This window comes from Ascaphus truei, chromosome 1 (assembly GCF_040206685.1).
Source record: "Ascaphus truei isolate aAscTru1 chromosome 1, aAscTru1.hap1, whole genome shotgun sequence".
Classification (NCBI taxonomy): Eukaryota; Metazoa; Chordata; class Amphibia; order Anura; family Ascaphidae; genus Ascaphus; species Ascaphus truei.
Window position 1 is genome coordinate 329,220,017 of NC_134483.1, and position 24,842 is coordinate 329,244,858.

At 39.6% G+C, this 24,842-nt stretch overlaps 1 protein-coding gene across 2 annotated transcripts in view; it reads left to right on the forward strand.

Moving 5' to 3' along the window:
• The window catches only part of FRAS1 (Fraser extracellular matrix complex subunit 1), a 431,436-nt gene that overhangs the window by 156,152 nt on the left and 250,442 nt on the right, over positions 1-24,842 (forward strand). For both annotated transcript variants that reach the window (XM_075606876.1, XM_075606883.1), the window contains exons 3-9: positions 10,087-10,194; positions 11,284-11,376; positions 15,379-15,538; positions 17,675-17,808; positions 19,588-19,671; positions 22,827-22,928; positions 23,716-23,907. In XM_075606876.1, coding sequence (XP_075462991.1) covers positions 10,087-10,194; positions 11,284-11,376; positions 15,379-15,538; positions 17,675-17,808; positions 19,588-19,671; positions 22,827-22,928; positions 23,716-23,907 — 873 coding nt within the window. The remainder of the gene's footprint in view (positions 1-10,086; positions 10,195-11,283; positions 11,377-15,378; positions 15,539-17,674; positions 17,809-19,587; positions 19,672-22,826; positions 22,929-23,715; positions 23,908-24,842) is intronic.

A 24,842-nucleotide genomic window follows, 5' to 3' on the forward strand; every position in this document is an offset into this window, starting at 1 on the left:
TCGGACATTGATGACGCGAACCTACGCCGTTTCGTCAGCTGTTGCGCCGACTTCTTCAAGGGTGAATTCTAGGGGATAAGTGGTGAACCTGTATAGGGTTGACTTAAACCTGATAGGTTAATTAGTAGGAAGACAAATATGATGTCTCTTAAAGAGAAATACATACAGAAAATGACCATCAATGAAACTAGGATAGGGCCAATATATAAACACGAAAAATCTAAGGTGATTGGAATAGGGCTGCAATATAAAACATATATAGTAAGGCAAGTCAAATTAAGAAAAAAAATATTATTAAATGTTACATACTGTCAAGGCCCCCTTAAATCTCCAACATCACCGTATTAATACGGGGATGTTTGCTTTTCCAGCTGAACTTGGCCGCGCGCCAGCCGCAAATCCCGCGGTGGCGGCCGCATGAGGATAAAGGCGGCCGCCACTGTACCAATAATCACAAAATAAATAAATATAACATAACTATTATATATATATATATATATATAATCCAAATCCTTATATTAATAAAATATATATAAATACTAAATATCAAAAAATAATAATAATAAAAATAATAATAAAATTAAAATAATTTTTTTATATAAATTATAATAAAAATTGTGAATCTGGAAAAATTGAAATATATATATATATGTATATAACAAAATAAAGCACAGACATGTAAGGAAAACAGACTCAAAAATAGAGGAAGGTAAATAAAATAAAAATATGTGTGTACATTCATGTAAAAAGTGTATACACACATGTAGTGCATATATAATCATCACATTCGTGGACACAAGTATTCATATGTAAACAATAAAGTAAACAAAGATATATAAAAATGTGGACATACACATAAATAACTCAAAACGACATAAAAATGAGTCTGATGATCTAAACAATATGGAATGGGGGAGGGGAAAAAGGGGGGGAAGGGGGAAGGAAAGAGTGGGCAGGCAGACTAGGAAGAAGAACTTGGACACTAGACAATGGTACTAGTTTATAAATTCTCGTTCAAACCTCCGGGTGTCAGGCTATTAAGCCTGAAAATCCAGTAGGGTTCCCTAAAAGAGAGCAATTTGACCCTATCTCCCGCTAAAACAGATGAGGGAATATGTTCCAGACCCATGACTCTCATACCATCAGTAGATTTATTGTGGCAAAGGAGACAATGTCTTGACAAACTATGGTTAGTCATACTGTTCAAGATATTTCTCCTATGCTCTAAAAATCTAGTGCAGAGGGGACGTGTGGTGCGGCCTACATACTGTAGGCCGCAAGCACAATGAATAAGGTATATTAAAAAAGTGGTTTGGCAATTAATAAAGCCTTTAACCACAAATGTCTCACCATTAGAAAAATATGTAAATTTATTTTGTGTTGTCAAAAAAGTACAAGTGAGACATCTCCCTCTATTGCATCTAAAGTTTCCTGATGGTTTTGTGAACCCAGTATTGGGTAAAGATCGTAATTTAGTAGGAGCCAAGATGGTTTTATTCCGCTCTTCTAAATATAATACAAGGAGCCTCATCCAAATGTGTTCCCAAGATTGTATCTTTTCTCAAAATGTCCCAGTGCCTATTCATGATCGAACGGACGGACGGACTTGTGTGACTGGCTGAATTTGGTGGAAAATGATAAACATTCCTTAAAGGAAGATTTTGACAGAGTTTTCTTAAGATATTTATCTTTCGTTGCTTGAAGCAGAGTTTTCCGGTCAAGATTTGCTGCCCGCACAAAAGATTCCTCTACAAGAGTAGTGTCATATCCTTTTTCAATATATTTGACCGTCATAATATTAGACTGAACAATGAAATCCAGATCCGTGGAGCAATTTCGTTTTAGTCTACCAAATTGACTAAAGGGTATATTCCCTAGCCAGCCTTGATGGTGACTGCTCTTGACATGAAGATAACTGTTAGATACCACTTCTTTTATATGTACATCTGTCTGGATTTCATTGTTTGAGTCTTCCTTAAGGCAAAGATCAAGAAAAACAATAGATGTAGGATCTATCACTGATGTGAATACCAGACCAAGGGTATTAGAAGAAAAATGAGTGAATAAATCGTGAATATCATCAAAAGTAGTGTCCCAAATAATTAAAATATCGTCTATGAAACGGCCATAGTAGACGAGGCCCGCGCTATATGGGTTGTTGGTCCAAACTTGTTTGCCCTCCCAACAACCCATAAATAAGTTGGCATAGCTAGGCGCGAACCTCGTCCCCATGGCCATTCCACAGACCTGTAAATAATATTGTGACTGAAATAAAAAATAATTGTGCATTAAAATAAATTCAATAATAGAAAGAATACATTTATTTTGTATTTCAGATAATCCACCATCACCACATAGAAAATATTCTACCGCTGACAGACCTCTAGCATGTTCTATACAAGTACAGAGAGATGAAATGTCACAAGTGGCCCAAATATGTGATGGTTTCCACTGAATGTCCGAGACAGAATCGATGACACGCAAACTGTCCCTAATATGTGACCTCAAAGTTGATACATGGGTCTGAAGATAATAATCAACATATTGGGACAAGTTCGATGTCATTGAATCTGTCCCGGACACTATAGGTCTGCCAGGGGGAGAAGTGAGGGACTTGTGAACCTTGGGCAAATTATAAAAAATAGGAGCCCGGGGAAATGTGATATATAAAAATTTAAATTCAGTGTCCGTAAGAATACCGTTGGTCTGTGCTTCTTTAAGTATTGCCATAAGTTCGGCTTGGAAAACAACAGTGGGGTCAGATCGTATTTTAACATAGGCAGTCTTATCTGAAAGGAGGCGGTGTGCTCTAAGTCTGATTGAAGCTCTTATTAACCTGTATAATACCACGAAAAGCACTCTGTATTAGATTTGTCACAATCAAACTACATGCAAGTTCTCATGGGTGTGGAAGGTGCAATGGAGTAAGCATTAACCATTTAAAAGTGGGAGGGGGTAAGCTTCAAACTTGGGAAGGAGGAGTGCTTTTCCTGGTATTATACAGGTTTATAAGAGCTTCAATCAGACTTAGAACTATGCAACTAATTTTGACAGATTTATTATAAATCATTCTTCCTGGTAATGTACAGGTTATTAAGAATTTATTTTAGTGTTAGGACCCTTGAGACGTGGTCTGCCTTGGAGGGGCTCAAGGGCTTACAACACTTTGGCCAAAGAGTTAAACTAAACGACCATTTTATTAAAAAGATATCTATCTATATATATACCTGAAGAGGAGATTACACAAGCGCTTCTCAAATTAAAACTAAGCAGCCAATGTGGACCTGACTTACTACAATCTAGGTTTCTAAGACTTGGTGCCCCAGCAATTGCCAAAGCAATTGCTTCCATAGTCAACTCTATCCTGTCTGCAGGTCATATCCCTAAGACCTGGAAAGCTGCCAGAGTTGTCCCAATCTTCAAAAGTAGGGGCAAAAACACTGTCTCAAACTACAGGCCAATCTCCCTTCTCCCAATCCTATCCAAAGTCATGGAAAAATGTGTCCACTCCCAATTAAGCGATTACTATAACAAGACAAATTTCCCTAGCCAATTCCAATCTTTTTTTCGACCCAAACACTCTACCGTAACTACCCTGCTAAAAGTTTGCAATGAAATCCAGTGTGGAATGGAACGGGGTCAACTCACTGGTGCAGTATTCCTAGATTTTGCAAAGGCTTTTGATACTGTGGATCATGCTCTCCTGCTTAACAAACTCCAGAGCTCTGGAATAGGGAAGCATGCTTTAAACTGGTTTCAGTCCTACCTATCAGGTAGATCCCAACATGTGTCCATCTCTGGCTCTAACTCTAACCCCCTGAATATCACCTGTGGCGACCCGCAAGGCTCTGTTCTGGGGCCCCTATTCTTCTCAGTGTTCATCAATGATCTTCCCACAGCTTGTCAGGAAGCCTCAATAAACATGTATGCAGATTACACAATCCTATATGCACAGAGCCATAGCCTCTCTGACCTTCAACACATACTTCAGTCTGACTTTTTGAGACTCGAAAACTGGATTTCCCAAAACAAACTGTTTTTAAACACTGACAAGACTGTAACAATGGTATTTGGGACCAAGACTAAATTTTTAAAGCTTCCAGCGACTGAGCTCCAGATTAGAACCAACACTAACACCACCCTAACTCCTGTTACTAGTTTTAAATACCTGGGCATATGGTTTGACTCCCACTTAACATTCAGGATGCACATTGATACCCTGACAACCAAGACCTATGCCAAACTAGGGGTACTTTACAGGAACAAATCCTCCCAAAGTCTCCTGGTCAGAAAACGTATCGCACAGCAGATGCTAATGCCAATTATTGACTATGGAGACATAGTATATGGCTCAGCACCTCAAACCCACCTTAGAAAACTTGACACCCTCTACAATTCAATTTGTCATTTTGTTCTCCAATGCAACTATAACACACATCACTGCGAAATGCTCAAAGAACTCAATTGGTCATCACTCGAGTCTAGGCGCAAAGTTCACCTTTCCTGTCTTGCCTTCAAATTCTTTATGGGCAAGCTACCCAGCTACCTGAACAAGCTCCTCACCCCTACCACATGCAGCACCTATCACCTGAGATCAGACTCCGAAAGACTGTTCATGGTCCCAAGGCTCAACAAAGTATCCGGCCGCTCCTCCTTCTCTTACCGTGCACCCCAAAACTGGAACAACCTACCAGAGACTCTTACATCCACCACCAGTTTAAGTTCTTTCAAATCTAAGGCTGTCACACATTTTAATCTGGTCTGTAACTGTTTCATACGCCCATAATATATATTATCTTTAACTGTGCATGCAATGTCTTGTATATAATGCATACCCTGCTCATTTATGTAACTGTATTTGTAAACATGTATTATTTGTCTTAACGCTGTGTCCAGGACATACTTGAAAATGAGAGGTAACTCTCAATGTATTACTTCCTGGTAAAATATTTTATAAATAAATATATATATTTATTTATAAAATATTTTACTATATATATTTTAATATATATATGTATATATTTAGGCACTGTACCGTGTATTAGTGTCATTGGATGTAGCACTGAGCTCTGTCTGTGTTTCATGTTCTGTCTCTGGTTTTAAATGGAGTCTGGGTGGGGTAATATATTTCATGGATAACATAAATTGCTCCAATTGTCCAACTTTACCTACTGGAGACAGTGATATTTAGGGGCTGATTCAATATTCTCCGAAGCGGACGATTGGCTGCAGTCAGCCGAAAACTACCATACAAGTCAAATTCAGATTTGTGGACAATGACACGATAGTATTGAATCAACCTCTTGGTCCCATTACCTCTCGCAGCCATAGCTGTTCTTGTTGGAGTATATAAGACTAAGGTATCTCTGATAAAAATTCTTCTGCCCAATGTGTTTCATTTATGTGCTTCTCCAGCTGAAGTTCTCAAACACACAGTAATAATGAATAGGGAAGTTCTACCCCATATAACATTGCTTTTCTCTATTGCTGCTCCACAAAGCATTAGAGGGCACTGGGTGTCATTTGTTATTGTTTGGAGGTCCCCCAGAATATATAGCTGATTGAAGGTGTCCCATCCTTGTGCACAATTCTTTTTATTGCAGCAAGCTAATTTATGGGAAATAAATATATATATTTTTTGATGCATAAAATACAAATGCAATGAAAGGGCAGTGTTTATTTCACACACATTTTGAGAAGCTTATGTCACCTGGCTCAGCATGTTTGCCTACCTTCAGTGCTTTCTGCTTATCACAGCATTCAGTAGCCAGTGAAAAATACACATAGTCAATATGAATACCTCCAGGCTCCCCAGTTGTTTGTCATGTCTCTGAGTATGATGGGGAGTCTTAGCAGTGCGCTGCTTTGAAATCATAAAGCAATGGTAATGAATTACGTATAAGCTTGAAGCACTGCTTGACACAACAAGAGCTTGCCCTGTTCTGATTCTCAAACTGCGCTATAAATCTGTAGATGAGACAGCTTCTGAGCTCACATTGTAAACCACTACAACTGCAAGGCCCTGTTAACCTGCAAAACTCAGTGTTGGGAGAACTTGTTGGCCATATGCTCATCTGTATCTTATTTCTTAATGAGTGCAATAAATTCACAGCAGTGTACACTGAACTTGTAAATGTTGTTGTCATCAGTATTTCATAGTCTTTCAGGGGCATACAGTATCTGTTAGCAGAGGTATCTTTGTAGGGGAAAAGGGTGCCAGAACCCTATGCAAGGAAAGCATGTTTAGTTCTAACCTACAATACATAATCTGGCCTTAAATAAAGAAATGTTTCTGAAAAAAAGCATTTGTCCCTGCCAAGTCACTAGTCCAGCACAATACCTAATCATGTCATAGTCACTTAGTTGAGTTCCTTGTTAATTTCTAAAAAATGTGGGGAAACACGGTTGCTGTAAGTTTTCCAGCAAAAATAGCCCTGTCTGTTAGACTTAAGAAAGCCTTTGTAGTGTAAATGCAGTAGCCTATCTAACTACATGTTATGAAAGCAGCAATTAGCGCTGCTTGATGTTTGGGTATTCTTTTCTATCTCCATCTAACCCAAACCACTTCACTTAGAGCTCTGTGGACTCCCTGGTTTTAGGGGTTTTTAATATTTTATTTCTCCTGATAAAGAGTGAAAAAATCCAATTTGGTTCCAGTTGCACCAAGGTCATCTCTTTATGATGTGGCCGCTTTCTTTTGGATGCCGGAGTGAGGTTGACAATAGTGGCCATATTGTTCTCCCATATAAGCATTCTTGTCCGGGTACTGGACAAAGTGACATCTTTGGAAGTGGAAGGTTCTCAGAGCTCTTTCACACTGTAATGCGGTTCAGCCTCAGACGGAGTTAGAAAACAAGTATTCCGCATTTGGAAAAGCTATTAACATAAATGTTTACTCTGCTTTGAGCAGGACCATCGCCACATGTCTCATCGTCCAGTGCAAACGCAAACCGTGCCACCTTCTCTCTCTCCCGGACAGGCAAAACCAAGGGGCAGAGCAAGACGGCACTGCCCAAAAGGACAGACAGGGCGGGATGCAATGCCACGTTTGATGCCCCCCAGTAGCTGCCGCCCAGGGCAAATTCACATCCTGCACCCCTTGTCGTGCTGGTCCCTTGTTTTGAGATACTGTAATCTTAGTTCTCAGGCTCAACACATTTGAAGTTCAGAATCAAAACAAAACAAAAATCTGAATTTGTACAGACACAGTCCCTGCCCAGATGATCTTACAATCTATGATTTTGATCACGGTCACAAGGAGCTGACACCGGGAATTGAACCAGTTTCAAACTCGGTGTCGTCGTTTACAGCAGATTTGCACAAGTCTTATTCATTAGGATTGTGTCTCACACTGCTGGGAGACTCTGGGACACCAAAATACAGTCCTAACCCTGTCCCCATTCATAACAGACCCCGCTACCTGCAGACTCTTCCCTTTTCCCTCTGCAGAAACGGACACCCGACTCCGGAGGTGAGAACTGGGTCTCGTGCACATCTCACACGTGTGATGCACAAACTCATGCTCCAGAGTTGGGCTTTTGCCATCTGCGACACACTGTGCTCTGTGCCATTAACAAATGTCCTTCGCAGATGCATTCCCACCAATAAGTCAAAAAATGAGTTATTCCTGCAATCCAGGGGACTGAAAATGTGAAGCTATTAAGTATTTTGAAGTAGTTTTTTTTGTGACCTGAAATACATTTTCAAACATATCTTTGCCACTGTGACAGCTTTTTCAATAAACATAACTTTTTATGTACGAGTCAGGAGAAAATATTATTACACCTTTATTAACCAACTAATGGGCTACATATAATATGATAAGAATTGTGCACCTCTGGGTTTAGCGGTATCTGGGAGACATGTCTATGAAATTTAGATTGGACATTTGTGTCAATAACTACAAAAGCGACATTATTTGCGTGCATATGTACATTGGAGTATGTCTGATGTTTTGTACATATAAATTGAGTTCTCTTGGCAATAGTACTCAGCCTGACCCGGTTTCGACTACCATTTAGAGAGAACCTGTATATGAAGCTTAATAGCACATGGTTGGCATTAGAAAAGCACATAACACTCAAGCAAACATAGGACACTATGCTGCTTTATTATGCAGTGACTGATTAATATTCCGTGCATAACAAGTCTATTTGAAAAGAAGAGCAGGTGAGCTCTTAGCAAGACAAGAGGGAGTCTAAAGGTTCTGTGCTATACCAGCACCATTTGTGATTGCACATGCATCAGTTTAATGATCTTCGTTGGTATCTCTTGAGTAATGTATTAACTGTTATTGCAACATAAACTAGTATTTCAATATATTTTGTCTTTCCAATGGGATTAAAGCCATTTATTTAAGCCTTCTCTTTCTGTCCCCATCCACCTGTGTGATATAAACATTGCGTATGCCCTTGCAATTGATAGCTGGAATTATGGAAGCTTCCGTTTTAATATGTTGAAATTCCAGAAGATTTGTAGTTGTATAAGAAATGTAATGGTATCTCAGCATGGTTTTTGCTGACAAAGAAGCTCAAATAGGAAGATACTGCACCGACACACTTTATTCGAGCAAATACCCGGTATGTACCTGGCAGATACCTGGAATGCGCCACTCCTAACCTCTGACAAGCCCCGTTGCATTTGCCTTCCCAGCCTGGGTTCATGCCTGGCTGATGGGCGGCTGATCTGTTAAATGATAATGATTAGGATTTAATAGGCTGCAATGCTTCGCGTGTCTACCAGATGGCATAAATTCATGAATTGTAATGCAGTTTATATATATATACTGTGCAGTATTGCAGCCAGCGGGAATAAAATGCTTCAATCCCTGCTTGGAAAATAACTCAATGTACTCGGGCAGAAAACAGTCACAAACCTCAATACACCCGGGTATACCCGAATTCGTGGGACTAGCCAAGCTCGAATAAAGTGTGTCGCCAGTGTATTTAAACAAGAAAGAAATGGGAATTACAATTGCGTTTTGGGATCTTAATCATTTTTGTATTCCAAGATGTATTTGTTAAATATCTAGTTTAAAGTGTGCTGTTGGAATCAATATGGCAAAAGGGTAGGCAGCTGGTCAAATATTTCTGTAGTCATTGCCTTATGTATTGTCGGAACTTCTATGTTTTTGTTGAATGGTCGCTGAAAAATGTATGGACATTAATGTGTAAAGTAAAAACCTATAGCTCCCAGACCACAGAATAACATAGTTGAGCATTGTAGAATGATTAATTTCCAATTTGTACATGAAACATTGCTTATCTCCCAAACATTGATGCTATAGAGCAGTCAATATACATAAACTACTTGAGCCTCAAAGTATATTGATTCAATGGTAAAATATGTACTGTAGGTCGGCAGCAGGGATGATAGTACTAACTTAGTTTGAAATAGTACCTCTATAATTCCAACCTTTTCTGGCAGAAATCCATTGTTCATTATCACGAGCTCCGAGCTTAGAATCCCGGGAACCCTTAGACACAAGTACAGTACAGGAAAGGGACGTGGCATTTTTAAAACAGTAAAACCTTGGTTATTCTTTCTACTCTTTCTACAGCAATTAATGAATGCACCAGTGAATACTTATCAATGTTTAATATTGTGTAAAATGTGACGTGTAAACCTGTAGACATTTTATTACAGCTTTCAGGAATTCATGTGCAATTGGTCAAGTATTATGGATTCTTTTTCTTGAAATGTCTTTAGAAAAAAATAATAATAATAAATATATATATACACTGTGTGTATTTGACTTTTGACAAAATTTGACTTTTTTATATGTAAGGAATTTTCTGCTTCTGTGTTTTTGATCTGTAAAATGTTTGCTTTGTCACAAAAATTACATAATATTTTAAGATTTGTGATTAAAATAAATAGTAATGGATTTTATTTGCTTCATCAAGTTACACATACGGTATGTTGAATGGAAATGGTCTGCTCAGCGATGTGTTATGTGTGTATACCTCTAATGCTGACACCCTATTCTGAGTTGATTGCACTGCTGTAAGTGGATTTATATTAGGTTCTGCTGTCAAGTATTTCTTTCACTGATTGAATTGATCTTTGTTTTCTATATGTTTGCAGAACAATACTGAATGGAAGCCAGATTCTTGCCAAGACTGCAGTTGTCATGATGATATTGTCGTATGTGAAACCACCCTCTGCAGAGACCCCCAATGTGACTTCACAAAGGTATTTTGAGTAATGGCATAGCAGTAAACTCAAGCAACAAGTAAAATTGGTATTGTCTGCAATCCTTGAACTTGACCTTAATATATTGGTTTTCAACCTTTTTTTGGTTAAGGAGCCCCAGAATTAGATTGTGAAATTCTGGGGAACCCCAACCCTCTCCCCCCTCTGTTTTTCATCCTCACCCCCCCCCCCGTCTCATGTCCCTCCCCTGTCTCTCGTGTCCCTCTCCGTCTCTCGTGCCCCTCCTCGTCTCTTGTGTCCCTTCCCCCGTCTCTCGTGTCTCCCTGTTTCTCTTTTCTCTCCCTCTTTCACTCTCCCCTTATGCTCCCTCTCTCCCTCTCACTTTGCCCCTTATGCTCCCTCTCCCCCTCTTCCCCTCTCCCCCTTATGCTCCCTTACGCCCTCTCTTCTATACACACTCCCCCTCTCTCTTCCACACACACACACTCCCCTTCTCATGCTCTCCCTCCCCCTTTGAAACTCTCCCCCTTACACTCCCTCTCTCTTCTACACACACAAACACACACACCTTGGGTCCTGCGGTGCTGCGCCGATCCAAAATTCCCTCCTCCTGTAAGCCGGAAGTTGAACGGGACTTCCGACACAGGAGCAGGGAGAGGAAGGATCGCAGTGACCAGGTGGCTGCTGCTGCTGCTGAGCTCTGGAGACTCCGGGTCACTGCTGTGTGGGGTGCTGCCCCACAGCCGGGCCTGGAACAGCTGGGAGAGGTGTCCCAGCTCTCCCCCCTGGCAGCCACAGATCCCCGGTTGAAAATCACTACTTTAATACATTAATGTTGTTCAAAATTTGGCTTACTATGTTACCCCTAGTATATGTTAAGTGACATTTTAACATATATATCCAGTGGTGCCATTGTAGAGCAAAAGAATTGTTCTAGGTATATCATAGAAAAAAATCCTATTGTTTTGAATGGGATTTTTTTCTTTGATACCTAAACATCGCTTTGATGCAGTCCCAGAATACCCACACTTTTGCCTTCATACTCGTGTCCCAGAATCTCATTATTTCGAAGAGACTCATGAATACCATAAACCCAAGAAATCTCACGGCGAGGTATTTGTTGTTTAGGGAGAAGTGCTTTGGATTGGACACAACAATTGCTGCCCTAAATGTGCCTCACGAAGTCATGGATTTTGCCAGCATGAAGGAAGGGTCCACGCTGTAAGTACCATTCAACTGAAGTTTGCAAGGTAACCTGAAAACGTATCTTCTAATTGAGAACATTAAAGATAGAATCCATTGCAAGGTTAGTTGGGCACAAATATGATAAGGCGATGAGAGGCAAAGAGAATGCGAGACAGTTATATGGTGTAGTATATATTGACAACTTAAAAAAATAAAACATAGGTGATTTATTGCATTCACAAACGTAAACTATTATTATTGTTAGCCAAACCTCATGAGCAAGATGTGCAATAGGTGTAGATGGGTAGGAATAGCCCTCTGGGTTTTCTTCCAGCAAAGAAGCCACTCCACCTTGGACATCACAAGAGCATGAAACAATCAGAAATATAGATAGTATGGTATATTTATAAAAAATGAGATACATGTGGATAAATTGAACTGCCAAACGTTACAAGGAGAGCTAACACTGGTTTTACAGAATTAGGTTCACCCTCTTACCTCTAAGCTATTTCTTCAGCCAGTACAGTTGACAATGCACATTTGCAATAACTCCTTTAAGCTACTAAACACTAATAGTAATACAGTAATATTCAAAATATCTTAAGTTGTTTATTTACTACATGAACATTTTTACTGTTGCTTGCTCCGTACTAGTACTGTAGACGCCAAATTTTTGCTGTTGTTTCATCCCTCACATACATAAAAAAAGACAATTTTCTTAGCTTTCCCTACCTATATTGAAATAATATGACAATGATTTTTCTGCTAATAAGTTCAAATAAAACCTCTGGAATGGTGAAAGTTATTTAAACTACATTCAGAACCGTACATTATGTTTAGAAGTGAGCACTACTCCATGGTGCAAGTTATGTGCAGTTTTTACACGCTCTTTTGCTATCGATGATTCTTGTAATCTATCATAAGAACCTGACAACTGTTTACAATGCGTTATTTGCTCACGGTAACGTATCGTGAAAAAGGCTAAAACCGGAGTTCTGCATTATACATTGTAGCCTCAGGCAGGTGCTAAGAACAGAAAGGATAGGACATGACAGGACTGTATGTTCAGGCCATTTGGGATGTGAAAGCACAGGGATTGTCAAGGATGTGAGCAGCCAAGCAGGTTCTCATTTAAAAGCAGCATTCCTTCTGTAATTAAGGCTTGCTCGGTCATTATGGAATGCGAAGACTATTAAAATGCATAGAGATTGTCTTTAGGTGAATAAACAACGGGAGCTGAAGTAGTAGCTTAGTTGAAAGGAGGTTGATCTTGACGTGGGTGAAAATGACATTGTCCGTTTGTTGTGATTGTGGCCAAGTTACATTATAAGCTCTTTGAGGGAGGGGCTCATTGGAAGATTCTACACAACACTATTTAATTCTTAATTTCTACCAGGTCATTTTATTAAGCACTGCTAAGTTGCTCTTAGCTGCAAGGGCTGAACGAATGTATTTGCTTCTTTGCTTTCACACGTGAGAATGGTTTCACATCATTATCTTGTAAGGTCTATAAAGTCTGTAAGGTCTGTGTTCACATCACACCTTTCCAAGGGTTGCGCCTATTTTTCAGAACAGCTGTGCTGCCTACTCTTACCACATTACACAAAAACAAGAAGGCAGAAAGTGCAGAGAACCAGTATGGTATAATATAGGTATTACAAAAAAGTCCTCCAATTATAGGTCTGTCACAGTATATTATTAAAAGTAAGAATTATTTGATAATCTAAAAAATATTCTTTGGAATTGGTGACGGCATGATGACCTTATCAAGTGCATAGTTAGAAAATGGTGTTTGGTGAAGACGATACGCCCGTTATAAAGTTGTTATAAAATGCTTGAGACAGAGCAAGAATTATGGTCCAAAACACATCCAAAAAATGTTTCCTGATAAAGAATGGTCGCTAGGACTGAAAAAACGGATTAGTACAGCCACGTTTGGTTCAGGAGTGGAACAGCTGGATCAATGTGTTATCGATTATACAATCAGACAGTGACGTTCTCGTCTTCGGATGTGCATTTATGCAGGGGGAGGACATTTTGAACACACACTTTGAACTCAAACTTTATAGTAATCTTAGTGGTCAGATTAGATTACAACAATTTAACAAATTTACGATCTATAAAGGAAAAGCTCCTATTTCTCGTTTATGAACATGAACCTACCGCTGTGTATCTGGTACTTGTTACATAATACAGTGGCATCAATTTAGCTACATTGTGCTTCTTATATAGTGCTAAGCTACATACAGTAACAGACAAACACATTTTCATGGGGATTGAACAAGAAATATATAAGATATGATGAAAAACGTCAAGTTTGAGAAAGCGCCATCTTTAGGCCCAAAAAGTTGCCCACATTTTATTATTTGTAACTTATGATATGTTAAATATATTTTTCTTATATATATATATTGCATACCCAGTTAATCAACCCCACATTGATGAGACCCATTAAGGTCGAAACAGCTATCTGTGGGTGGTTTTCTGGGTATGCACCTTAACCCTGGCTGTGCTCAAAGCTGTGACCATGCAGCAAGCTTAAGCCTATTGGGAACCATGTTAAAAATGGTTTTTGAAGCAAAAAGTGGCACTGTGTGCTCATTTGCATGTCATTTCCCAGAATCCCTTACTGCAGTGGAAGTGCTGTGTGCTGGGTGATAATGGGGAAAGGCGGGGTTGCAGACCTGCCTAAGACATGCAGATGAGCATACAGTTGTATTTACATATATATATATATATATATATATATATATATATATATATATATATATATATATATATATATATATATATATATATATATATATATAATCTGGTACATAACATCAGTTTATATAATGGTTCGTATATTCATAAGACATTTAAGCCATACTTACATATGAGATTCACGTTCATGTCTGGCCAGTGCGTCTTCAGGTGTGGTCTGTACACATTTGTGTGTTGTGTCTGACCCTAGTTATGAAACAGTTGGGAGCTTATTAGCGATACATACTTTTTATCGCACAGAGACACAGGGTCACTGGAGGTTACAGTTATTATTTTCACACGACCTATCTTGAGAGGAACGTTTTGGCCCAGCAGCTGTGAACCTGGGAACTTGGCACAGCGCTGCTACTGCTGCCACCCAGGTCAGGGAGAGAGGCCTAATCACTTCTGTAAAGGCTGTCCCCATGCTGCTAAGGTCTCTGTTGCTGCAGCTTTAGGACAGCACAGCACAAGCACCATTAATCCTCCTGTCAGTAAAAGTGTATCCAATTTACAGAAAGGGTAAGTTGGCTGAAAACTTAACCTTCTCTCTCGTGAGAGAGACACAACACACAAATTGTGCTAAAAAGTAAAGGCTGTTGTTAATTACCAGTGCAGTAGGACAGTTGATTGGCTTTTTAACACCTTCAGTGCAAAGCACTGTTGCCTATTCCAGCAGTGGTTTAACCCCATTGCTGTGGAGTGATGTACTTCTGGCAGCTCCGCACGCTAAGGGGTTAAAACATTTTCAGATTCACAATATAATGTGGTTGGGAGATGATTTCAAATATCATTTTGTAGCCTATTCGTGCCAAATGGCATCCTGTCCGTGGACATTTGTTTAAATTTGATATTTACAGATTCAAATATAAACACGACCATTCTGGATAAAGAACATATTACAGACCGGTTTGTTTAAATGGGCCCTTATGGAAGACTGTGTAGAACACAAAGTTAACCCTTTTGCTGACAGACCTGCACGCAACACCATATAAAACAAGGCGGCAAAGAGGACCAGGGGGTGTTCTAACAAGTGACCTTCATAAACTTAAAGGTCAGGGGACAGGCAGACTTTAATTTATGGTGACTCTATGAGTTCTTCTGAAGCATGTAGAAATGACCGGGATACATTATATCTGCCATAACATACTAGATAAACGTTGTATTTGAATATCAAAAAGTACATTTAGATGGTAGTTGTAATGCTCGATAAAGAAAGTATCCGATGCCAGAGTTGTAGATCGACTAAGAAATGACATGATAACATTGTACTGTCCCTTTTTATGAACACAGCATGGGACCCAGTGGACACACTCTGAATGCACTGTGTGCTCATGTATGAATGGCAAGGTTACATGTGCCTCGAAGCCTTGCCCTATCCTGAGCTGTAAGACAGAAGAAATCGAGCATGTCGCTCCAGGAGAATGCTGCCCTGTGTGTGTGGGCACTGGAGGTAAGTGTGAGGCTTTGGCGCTTGCTTGTATTAACATGTACTGTGGGTTATCCATTAAAGTGTGATAATGCTAATCAGGAAGTATTGCACGGTTAATGTCAATGACTTTAAAATCTGATGCTGTTTTCTGAAAAGTTTTGCAGGTGAATAAGGCAGTTAAATGGCATCTTTTATACATATGCTTTGTTATTCCCTATATATAGCCCATTATACTGTGCCAACATTACTGTCTACATCCTTAATAAACACACAGATACCCAACAAGCTCTGAGAAACCCCAAACGTTACCACATAATATATATGTATATAAGTGTCAAAAGGAGTGCTAGTGGACATGGCTAAATGTATACAACAAAAGACAGACAAAGATGTCCAAAGCTACTTCTAATGTGACAAAAATACACAGTGCAATACCTATATATCTCTTGAAAAGGGTAATTTAGTTCAACCCTTTGGCCACAACGTCTTAAGCCTGCTGTCACTTCAAGGCATGACCGTTAGCAGGTCCTAACACTCCCTGAGTTAAAATTCTTATTTACCTGTATAATTACAGGAAGAATGATCAGCATTGGATCTGTCGTAACCCAGCAAAGTGAAACTGACCTGCCAACTTGGAAAGTGGGGAGGGGCGATCTTAAACCTTGGGGGGGAGGGGCCACTAACCTCCCAAAACCAGCTGAGACCAGCTACGCATAGTTAATAAACACACAGATACCCAACAAGCTCTTAGAAACCCCAAACATTACCACATAATATATATATATATATATATATATATATATATATATATATATATATATATATATATATATGTGTGTAAGTGTCAAATGGAGTGCTAGTGGGCGTGGCTAAATGTATACAACAAAAAATGCTGCTAAATAGCATCTTTTATACATATGCTTTGTTATTCCCTCTCTATATAGTTCATTATACTGTGCCAACATTACTGTCTACATGCTTTGCAAATTCTGTGCTACCGTATTCTGAGTTATACTGGGATGTGCTGTGTTTTCACTGGGATCACTGTCACTATATATCTATAAACTTCATATTTTAGAGCCTAAGAGATTTTTGTTCTACACCTGTTTTTAGTCTTTTTGTTCAGTGCTTCTTGATTGTTATGTGAATGGTGTCATTGTGTAAATGCCTATCTCTTTGCTCTTTGCCTGTCCATGAAGTGTGAAAGAATTCACTGCAGTCATTACAAAATCTTTGCTGGCCTCTTTAAGCTGTGAGGGAAGGAGAGAAGACCACAATAAGGACGTTTTGAGCTGTTGTAGAGCAATGGAAAATATTTCCCAAGGGAGAACATAAGCTATTTAGAATTCTGCTGACCGCTCAAATTGAGCACTCCATGTAGCTTACTGATGTTAATCATATACAAGTGAAGTAATCATATTATTCTTTTGAATTAATTTTGTAAGTGACATAATTGACAACATAAATTGCACATTCTAGTTTAGAGCCTGCTTTAACCTTTTCAATGCTTACAGAGGCCTGCATATAAATCTTTGTAAACACCTCAGATCCCATCGTTTGCCTAGTGAATACTAAGTAGCCAATACTAATTGAAATGTTTTATTTTTCCTCCTCCGTTTCTCACCTCTCCTATCTAGCTGTGTCACCCTGGTATGTTGACAGGGCTGTCTAATTAGTGACACAGAAAGAGAAGCAATTGTTCAAATGAGACTCTCCATCCAATTAGGTGCACTTAGTGTGATGTCTCTTTATGACCCTTTCTGTCAGCAGTGCAGCAACACAACAAGACTGTGTGTTAGATGGAAAAAAGGGGCTACCATGGGTAATTCCCAGCTGCTTAATGAGAGGTTGATTACAGTACTTTGGTACCTCATGTGCATTGGTCAATTTTCATTAATTGGTGGCAGTCCTACAATGAAGCACACAAAAATCAGACAAAGGTATTAATAACCGTATGTTGCAAAGCTCAGCCAATGTGTAGAGTAGCTCATTTTGTGTGGCCATACCTCCTGTTGAATGCAAAATAACTATTCTTTTATTGATCTGAAGACAGCTAGCTTGGACATTATTCTCAGTTTGTTGCCACTTTTTGGCACGAGCAGACAATAAAACGTGCACAGGAATGTTGCAGTACTGTACATTGTTCATGTCTTGCAGAGCCTTGTTCTCTTGATGGCCACCTGCTGCGGGATGGGGAGGAATGGAAGCTGAGCCAGTGTTCCAGGTGCGCGTGTAGAAATGGTGTGACTCAGTGCTTCACAGCTGATTGTCTGCCGCTGCTCTGTGATAAGGTGAGGGAGCCACTTCTTCCATGCAATAATTCTTCTTCCGTGCAATAGTGGCGGGGATCGGCACTATTTGCAGTTTTATGAATAACCCACTAAGAGTCCCAGTGAAAAGAAAAAAAAACTTTTACAGTTCTACTCCATTAAACATATAGTTCAAATGTAAATATACAGTATATATTTTATTTACTGTATGTGTGTATACAGTATATATATATATATACAGGAATATTTACAGTTGCTATATATATATATATATATATATATATATATATATATATATATACACAGTGGTTGACAAATCACCAAAAAATCTACTCGCCACACAAAAAAATCTACTCGCCTCCTAGTACCAAACGTGTGCTGCTTGGGCCAATATTTACTCGCCCGGGGGTTAAATCCACTCGCCCGGGGCGAGCAAATGTATAGGTTTGTCGAACACTGTATATATATATATATATATATATATATATATATATATATATATATATATATATGAATAGACAATACTGTTAACTAAATCCTAAATGCTTTTATTTGTGCGAGCTTTCGAGATACACTGATCTCTTCTTCCGGCGGTGTTACAATGGATAAAGCAAGAAAGGTTTAACTTACAAACAGTGCAGTATGCGAATTATGGCTTGAGGTGTTAAATAGTCCCTGAATGTGAGTGATGTAAGAGTGCGCGTGTATGCATGTGTGTGTATGCAAATATAAATTTATAAAGCGCCCACAGTGTATACAGCGCTTTACAAAAGGTGTGTGTGTGGAGTGGGAGTGTACACCAATGGTGACGGTAGGTGTGGAAATGTGAGAGGGTGTTGCATTACTAAAAGTGAGTGTAGAAACTATGTGGTCCCTATTTGTATATTGGGATAGAATTACACTGAGTATGTGTAAAAGACAGCTGTGTGTGCAATCATATAGCTCAGTATATGTATATATATATATATATATATATATATATATATATATATATATATATATATATATAGACCATACGATACCGGTTGCAACACGACATCAAGGGACAGCACGCAGGTAAGTAAATCAAAAATGTTCTATATTTGATAGAAGACACAAAAACCGACGTTTCGGTCCCCCAGTGGGACCTTTCTCAAGGTGGTTTCTTGAGAAAGGTCTCACTGGGGGACCGAAACGTCGGTTTTTGTGTCTTCTATCAAATATAGAACATTTTTGATTTACTTACCTGCGTGCTGTCCCTTGATGTCGTGTTGCAACCGGTATCGTATGGTCTGTTATTGCTTTATGGGATAAGCACCAAAACTTATTTACTTGCATATGGTGTGCCGGCTGTGCATTGGATTCTATATATATATATATATATATATATATATATATATATATATATATATATATATGTACGTACATACACTCATACTGTACATACATGCATAAAGACAGTGTGAAACCTATGTCATTGTAATAGGAAACAATAATAAAAGAAGCAGTGTGAGTAAAAATGGCACCTCAATTGGGCATATAGAGTAGGACAAAGTAAAGACTGTGTATAATAATAAGATAGAATTGTGATGGAAATACAATGGTTTTAGTGATAATGGTCTTTGTATCTGTTTGACAAGGTGGGCTTAGGTAAAATGAATGACATGATGTATTTGGGATCAGCCCTAAACAATGTGTGTGACTACATCACTAGGCCTGTCTGCACTGGCCCAATAGCATTCACTGATTGAAAACATTTCTTGTCTGCCTTTCTTCCTGTGCACCTTTGACGAGGGAAACATCCAATTTTATATTTTTTAGGATGACATCCTGGCTGTTGTTCCTGGAAAGTGTTGCCCTGAGTGCCTTCCAAAATCATGTACCGTAGCTGCAAAAATATATGAGGTAATGCCTTTATGAGCCAATTCCTTCATCACAGTAAGGGCAGTGCATCCACCAAGCCTGTCCTAGTGTCTACAGACTACATCTACTACAACATGACAGAATGTCCACACAGCAGATATGCAGACTGTGGGCTGTGGAGATGACTACTGTAGCTTGTCAGTTCCTTTAAAACAGGCACCTTCCCTCATGAGTTTAAAGAGGAGCTTGCTGCATTTCAAAGCTGGTAAAACAAACACTTTAAGGGCTTATTCTAAAATGTTTAAAGCAGCCGTGCTGACCCTTTTCGTACGAAAATCCTTCTTAGTCAATGGGGGTTTTCGGACAAAAACAGCCCGATCGGCCGCTTCGGATAATATAGAATGACCACCTTAATTCCTTTTTTTGCCTGTGTCTGATTCATACCTCAACCAGTTTGAAGCATACACTGTGACTGAGCAGATCCACTCTGGGAAGAAAACCTTCCTTAATATTTGATGAAACTAGGTAGATTTCCCTATAAGGATGAATATGTGGGGGGAGCTAAATACACAGGCCCTTTGAAATATTGTGCATTCCATGGCAAGCTGTAGTGTGAGAGATAGGAATGCAGTGGGGGTTTGTGAGGCCCAGAGTGCCCTCACATCTTCTAAAGCCTGCATGCAGGGTTCTGATAAAGGTCATATTTCTCCCTGGTTCTTCCTGCTGGAAAATATTTCATATATGTTTGTTTCTGCTCTGATGACTCCTGTATCTATCTACAGGTTCTAAATTATTATGAAGCCCTTTGCTGCTAGAGCTGTCTGCAGGTCAATTTGTGTTGCAGGTCCCACTGTCAGCAAAGGGTTTATGCAAAGAAGCATTGATGGCCAAGATTGATACAGCATAATATACAGATGTAGCGAGACTTACTGTCTCCGGAGTCGCGGCCGAGAAAGTGAAAGTCTGCGCAACAGAGACGCTGTCGGTTTCGGTCACGCTGTGGTTGGCTCGTGCTTCCGTATTGGAACCCCCCGCGTTCAGCCTCTGGCGCCAGGGCACATAACAATCACGCGACTGCAGGTTACCCTGGTGCCAGAAACATTAAGGTTCAATGCATCTGTAACAGTAAGCACAGGTAGAAATGCTTCTGACCTGAAGTGAGAACGTCATTCCTGGCTCACACGGTTACACCCGGTGGAGAGCGGGGAAGTGACAGTGGGAGAGAATGTAACCAGAAGTGTTAACACACTCATTCTTTTGTGGGTTTCTGTGAGTCTAAAACATTTTTTTAACACCGCTATTCTTCTAGACGTAGGTGGAGTCTAAAGGGTCAATTTTATATGCTCCGAAGCAGCCATGCGGGCCATTTCCGGATGAAAATCCCCATTGAAGTCTTTATTGAGGCATTTTGTATGAAAATGGCCCAAGCAGCCCCAAAAAGAAGTAAATTAAGTTACTTAGCTAAAGTTTTGTGGCATATGATATCTTTTGTTTTAGTTTCCACTTCTATGAGATCATGCATCTCATTTGACGTAGTAGTAAGAGATGGACAAATCTCCCGGATTTTTTAGACCAAATCCGCCCCCCCCCCCTCCCCACCAAAATCAACCCGCGTATTGGGTGCCAAAAAATCTGTGCGGATTGATCCAAATCCGCCATTGGATACACTACGGATGGATTTTTAAGAATCCGATACGCGTATTCCACAATCCAATGCTACATTGTTAAAAATCCACACACAGATTAATCCATGATGAGAGAGAGCTATCCCCCACCCAACCCCCGTGAATTAATCCGCGACCGGATTTTTAACAATCCAGCCATGGATTTCAGATTGCTCTCTACAATAAAATAAAACATCCGAAACAGCGGATTTGCCTTCTTGAGACTGGAACCGGCCGAACCGAACCGAGAAAAAAAAAATGGCCCATCTCTAGTAGTAGTCTAAATAATAGCACAACGGCTTCAATTGGTTTAAAGGACAACTTCTGCTTTTATGGGTTCTTGGAATTTGCTTTTGCTTTGAAAACCACCTGCAATGTCTCCTTATTTCAAAACACATTAATAAATGTAAAATTAAACAGACGCTTAAGTGGTTAGTTAAGGCTAAATCACACTACAATAGCATCAGAAATATATAGGAACACATGAATAGTTGATGAGATAGTATATGGAGAAAGCTCATTTTAACGAAAACAATTTTGCTGACTGTATAGAACCATGCGAGTGAAGTGCATTGTTATATTTATGCCGCGAGTAGTTTTTCTGCATATACATACTGTACAGTACACGTTTTAAGCCTCGCGTTGGACCTGTTCAGTTTTATTGTTTTAAAAGTACATTCCAACCTACTGTACATTGGAGATTTTCCTACATAAGGAAAGGCTTTTTTTTTTATATCTCTGATTACTTTAATGTTAATCATCCTGTGATAGACGACCACCATGCCTGTTCATCCTTATATACATGAAACATATAAGGATAATAAAAAAAAATTACCTTGGACTAAAAATAGGCTTTCAGCACTCGTACAGTGAGCACGCAAGGCTATCAAGAAGGGACGAGCCGAGGGCTGCAGGAAGGAGCTGAGAGTTGTGATGCTTGAAAGACTTTTGGGACCATTTCTAGAGTCTCTCGGGATCATCTGTTTCCACGGATCACAGTTTGAGAAGCCTTGACCTAGAGTACATCATATTGCCTAAATTGCTGATACTGTACCATTTAAAAAGGGCATTTCCTCTTTAATAAATGCAGCAGTTCCTTGCAGTGTAGTGTCATTATGTAATCTGTCGACCATTCCGATCGCTCGTGATTGATCGGCGAAGATCCTGCTTCCCAGGGCACCCAATATGGCCACCTATTTCAAAAACTAATGTACAGTAGTGTAGCTTCATAAATGGTTGCTATACAAACCATACTGTACATTATCAATCCTTAAAAAGGACGTAAAGAGTGGGAAAAAAAGAGAGAAAAATAATGCAGTAAGTATTCTCTAATACTATACAACTGATTTAATTAAAAAAAAAAACACATATAGGATTTTGACTGAAATGCCGCTTTAAACTGTTCACTAAGAATAATAATGAAATATAATGAGTCATGTAATTTTTTCTGATGTCTGCCAGTGGGAAGTTATTTTGAACTTTTATGCGAAAGATTTTGACGTGTTCTTATTTCTGTTCTTTCCCCTTGGGCAGCACGGCGTACAATGGAAGAGAAATCCCTGTACTACCTGCATGTGCAACACAGGAGACGTCAAGTGCCATGCAAAGACCTGTGACCCGGTTACATGCCAGAAGGTAATGTAACAGTGCCATACTGTAACTTCTGGTGACAGGACGCCATCTTGACAGCAAGCAAACATACTGTAGGGTGGATAACCTACGTGACTGTGACTGGGGATGCATTTTAGAAACGATTTCTCAATGAAGCTGGCTTAGCACATTCTCCAGAGTGTATTAGCAGAAAGGGAACCCTATGGATTGAGGCCCCGGTGGGAGATGTTGGGGTAGTTGCATAAAGGTGCAGGCTAGAGTAATTAGAAGGAGGATATATATGTTTGTTAAGTGGTGCAATGCCATAAGACACCTTCCAGTACCAGAAGACACCTTACTGCCCATTCTTTTGAGTTTTTGATCATGTTTGGGTTACTCCAGTGTTACTAAAAACAACTTAAGTTTATAATAATAATAGAATGTTCTTGTATAGCGCTGCTAGTTTTACGCAGCGCTTCACAGAAACATTTTGCAGGCACAGGTCCCTGCCCCGTGAAACTTACAATCTATGTTTTTGGTGCCTGAGACACAGGGAGATAAAGTGACTTGCCCAGGGTCACAAGGAGTCGACACTGGGAATTGAACCAGACTCCCCTGCTTCAAACTCTCAGTGCCAGGCAGTGTCTTTACTCACTGAGCCACTCCCTCTCCCATGGTTTACACTTAAGTCTCTCAAATCGGTGAGAGTGGAATAGGTAAGATCTGTGGCATTCCAGCTCAATGATAGACGGCAGGTCTGTGCAACACATAAAAGACACCTCACCAACAAGTACTCTTGCTCTCTATATCACTTTATGTCTTCTCGTGTCAGGGCCAGACCAAAATGAGGCTGCCTGGCCAGTGCTGTGAAGAGTGCGTGTCATCCAAAGGAAGCTGCACGTTTGAAGGCTCTGTGAGGTACCACGGCGAGCTCTGGAATGGAAGTCACTGTGATTTTTGCATGTGTGATCGAGGGAAGGTCCTCTGCCAGAAAGCACAGTGTGAAAAAGTGGAGTGTTCTTGGGTAAGGATGCTCTTTCGCTGGGGATTTACGTAACTCTGTTTATTTTCTAGTGTAGTGATGGGTGTTTATTGGGTCCCTCTTAGCTAGCCTATAAGAGCAGCCCTCTCCTATTCTTATTTCTCCACGTGTCCGAACAAGAAAGTGGCAGCAGGTAGTATCTCCTGCACGGGAAGTATTTTAATAGTAAAACTGGGGTGCTCATGTTTCTGGAGAATTTACAAGGTTCTGGTAAATGTAAACGTAATAAAATGGTTCTTGGAGAGTTTGCTGCTATTGTACTGGTGTAATACAAAGAAAGACATTACTAGGAACACACCGGCAGTGAAATATTTAGCAATATTTAGAGTTCAATATGTTCAGCATTTGATTTGTTTATTTTGTTCACCTACTTGTACAATTTTTCAAAGAGTCCTGCAGTACTCATATCAAAAGCAATATTCCCAAACTGCGACAGACTAAGAAAAACTATATACGAATCACTGTCTAAATTAGAAAAATGTAGGGAATATCTATTTTTAAAAGTCGACAAAAGTTATTTAAAAGGTTATTACCGCGTACTTGGCACTTTTACATCTCACTATGTGGGATCTGCTTCTTCATAGTCAAATTGCCTGTAGTGCACTGACACTTTATAGTAACCAGCGGCGACCCCACCACTTCTATAAAAATGTCACATGCCCCAGTCTGCACGTGTGCGCTAGCCGCATGTAACTAGTCAAGGAATATTCTGTGTTAAGGCAAAAAAGTTTTTGGCCCAGGAAATTGCTTAGAGCTCTTCTTTGAAAAGATTTCACTAGTGTAGGTGATTAGATGAGCGCAAGGCTAATACCTTCATAAGCACAGAAGGTTGGACGAGATTTGGATGTTTAAACTAGAGCGCACCGCTAAACATTTTATGGGTCTTATTCTACCGAATTCCGGCTGGAAACTGTCTG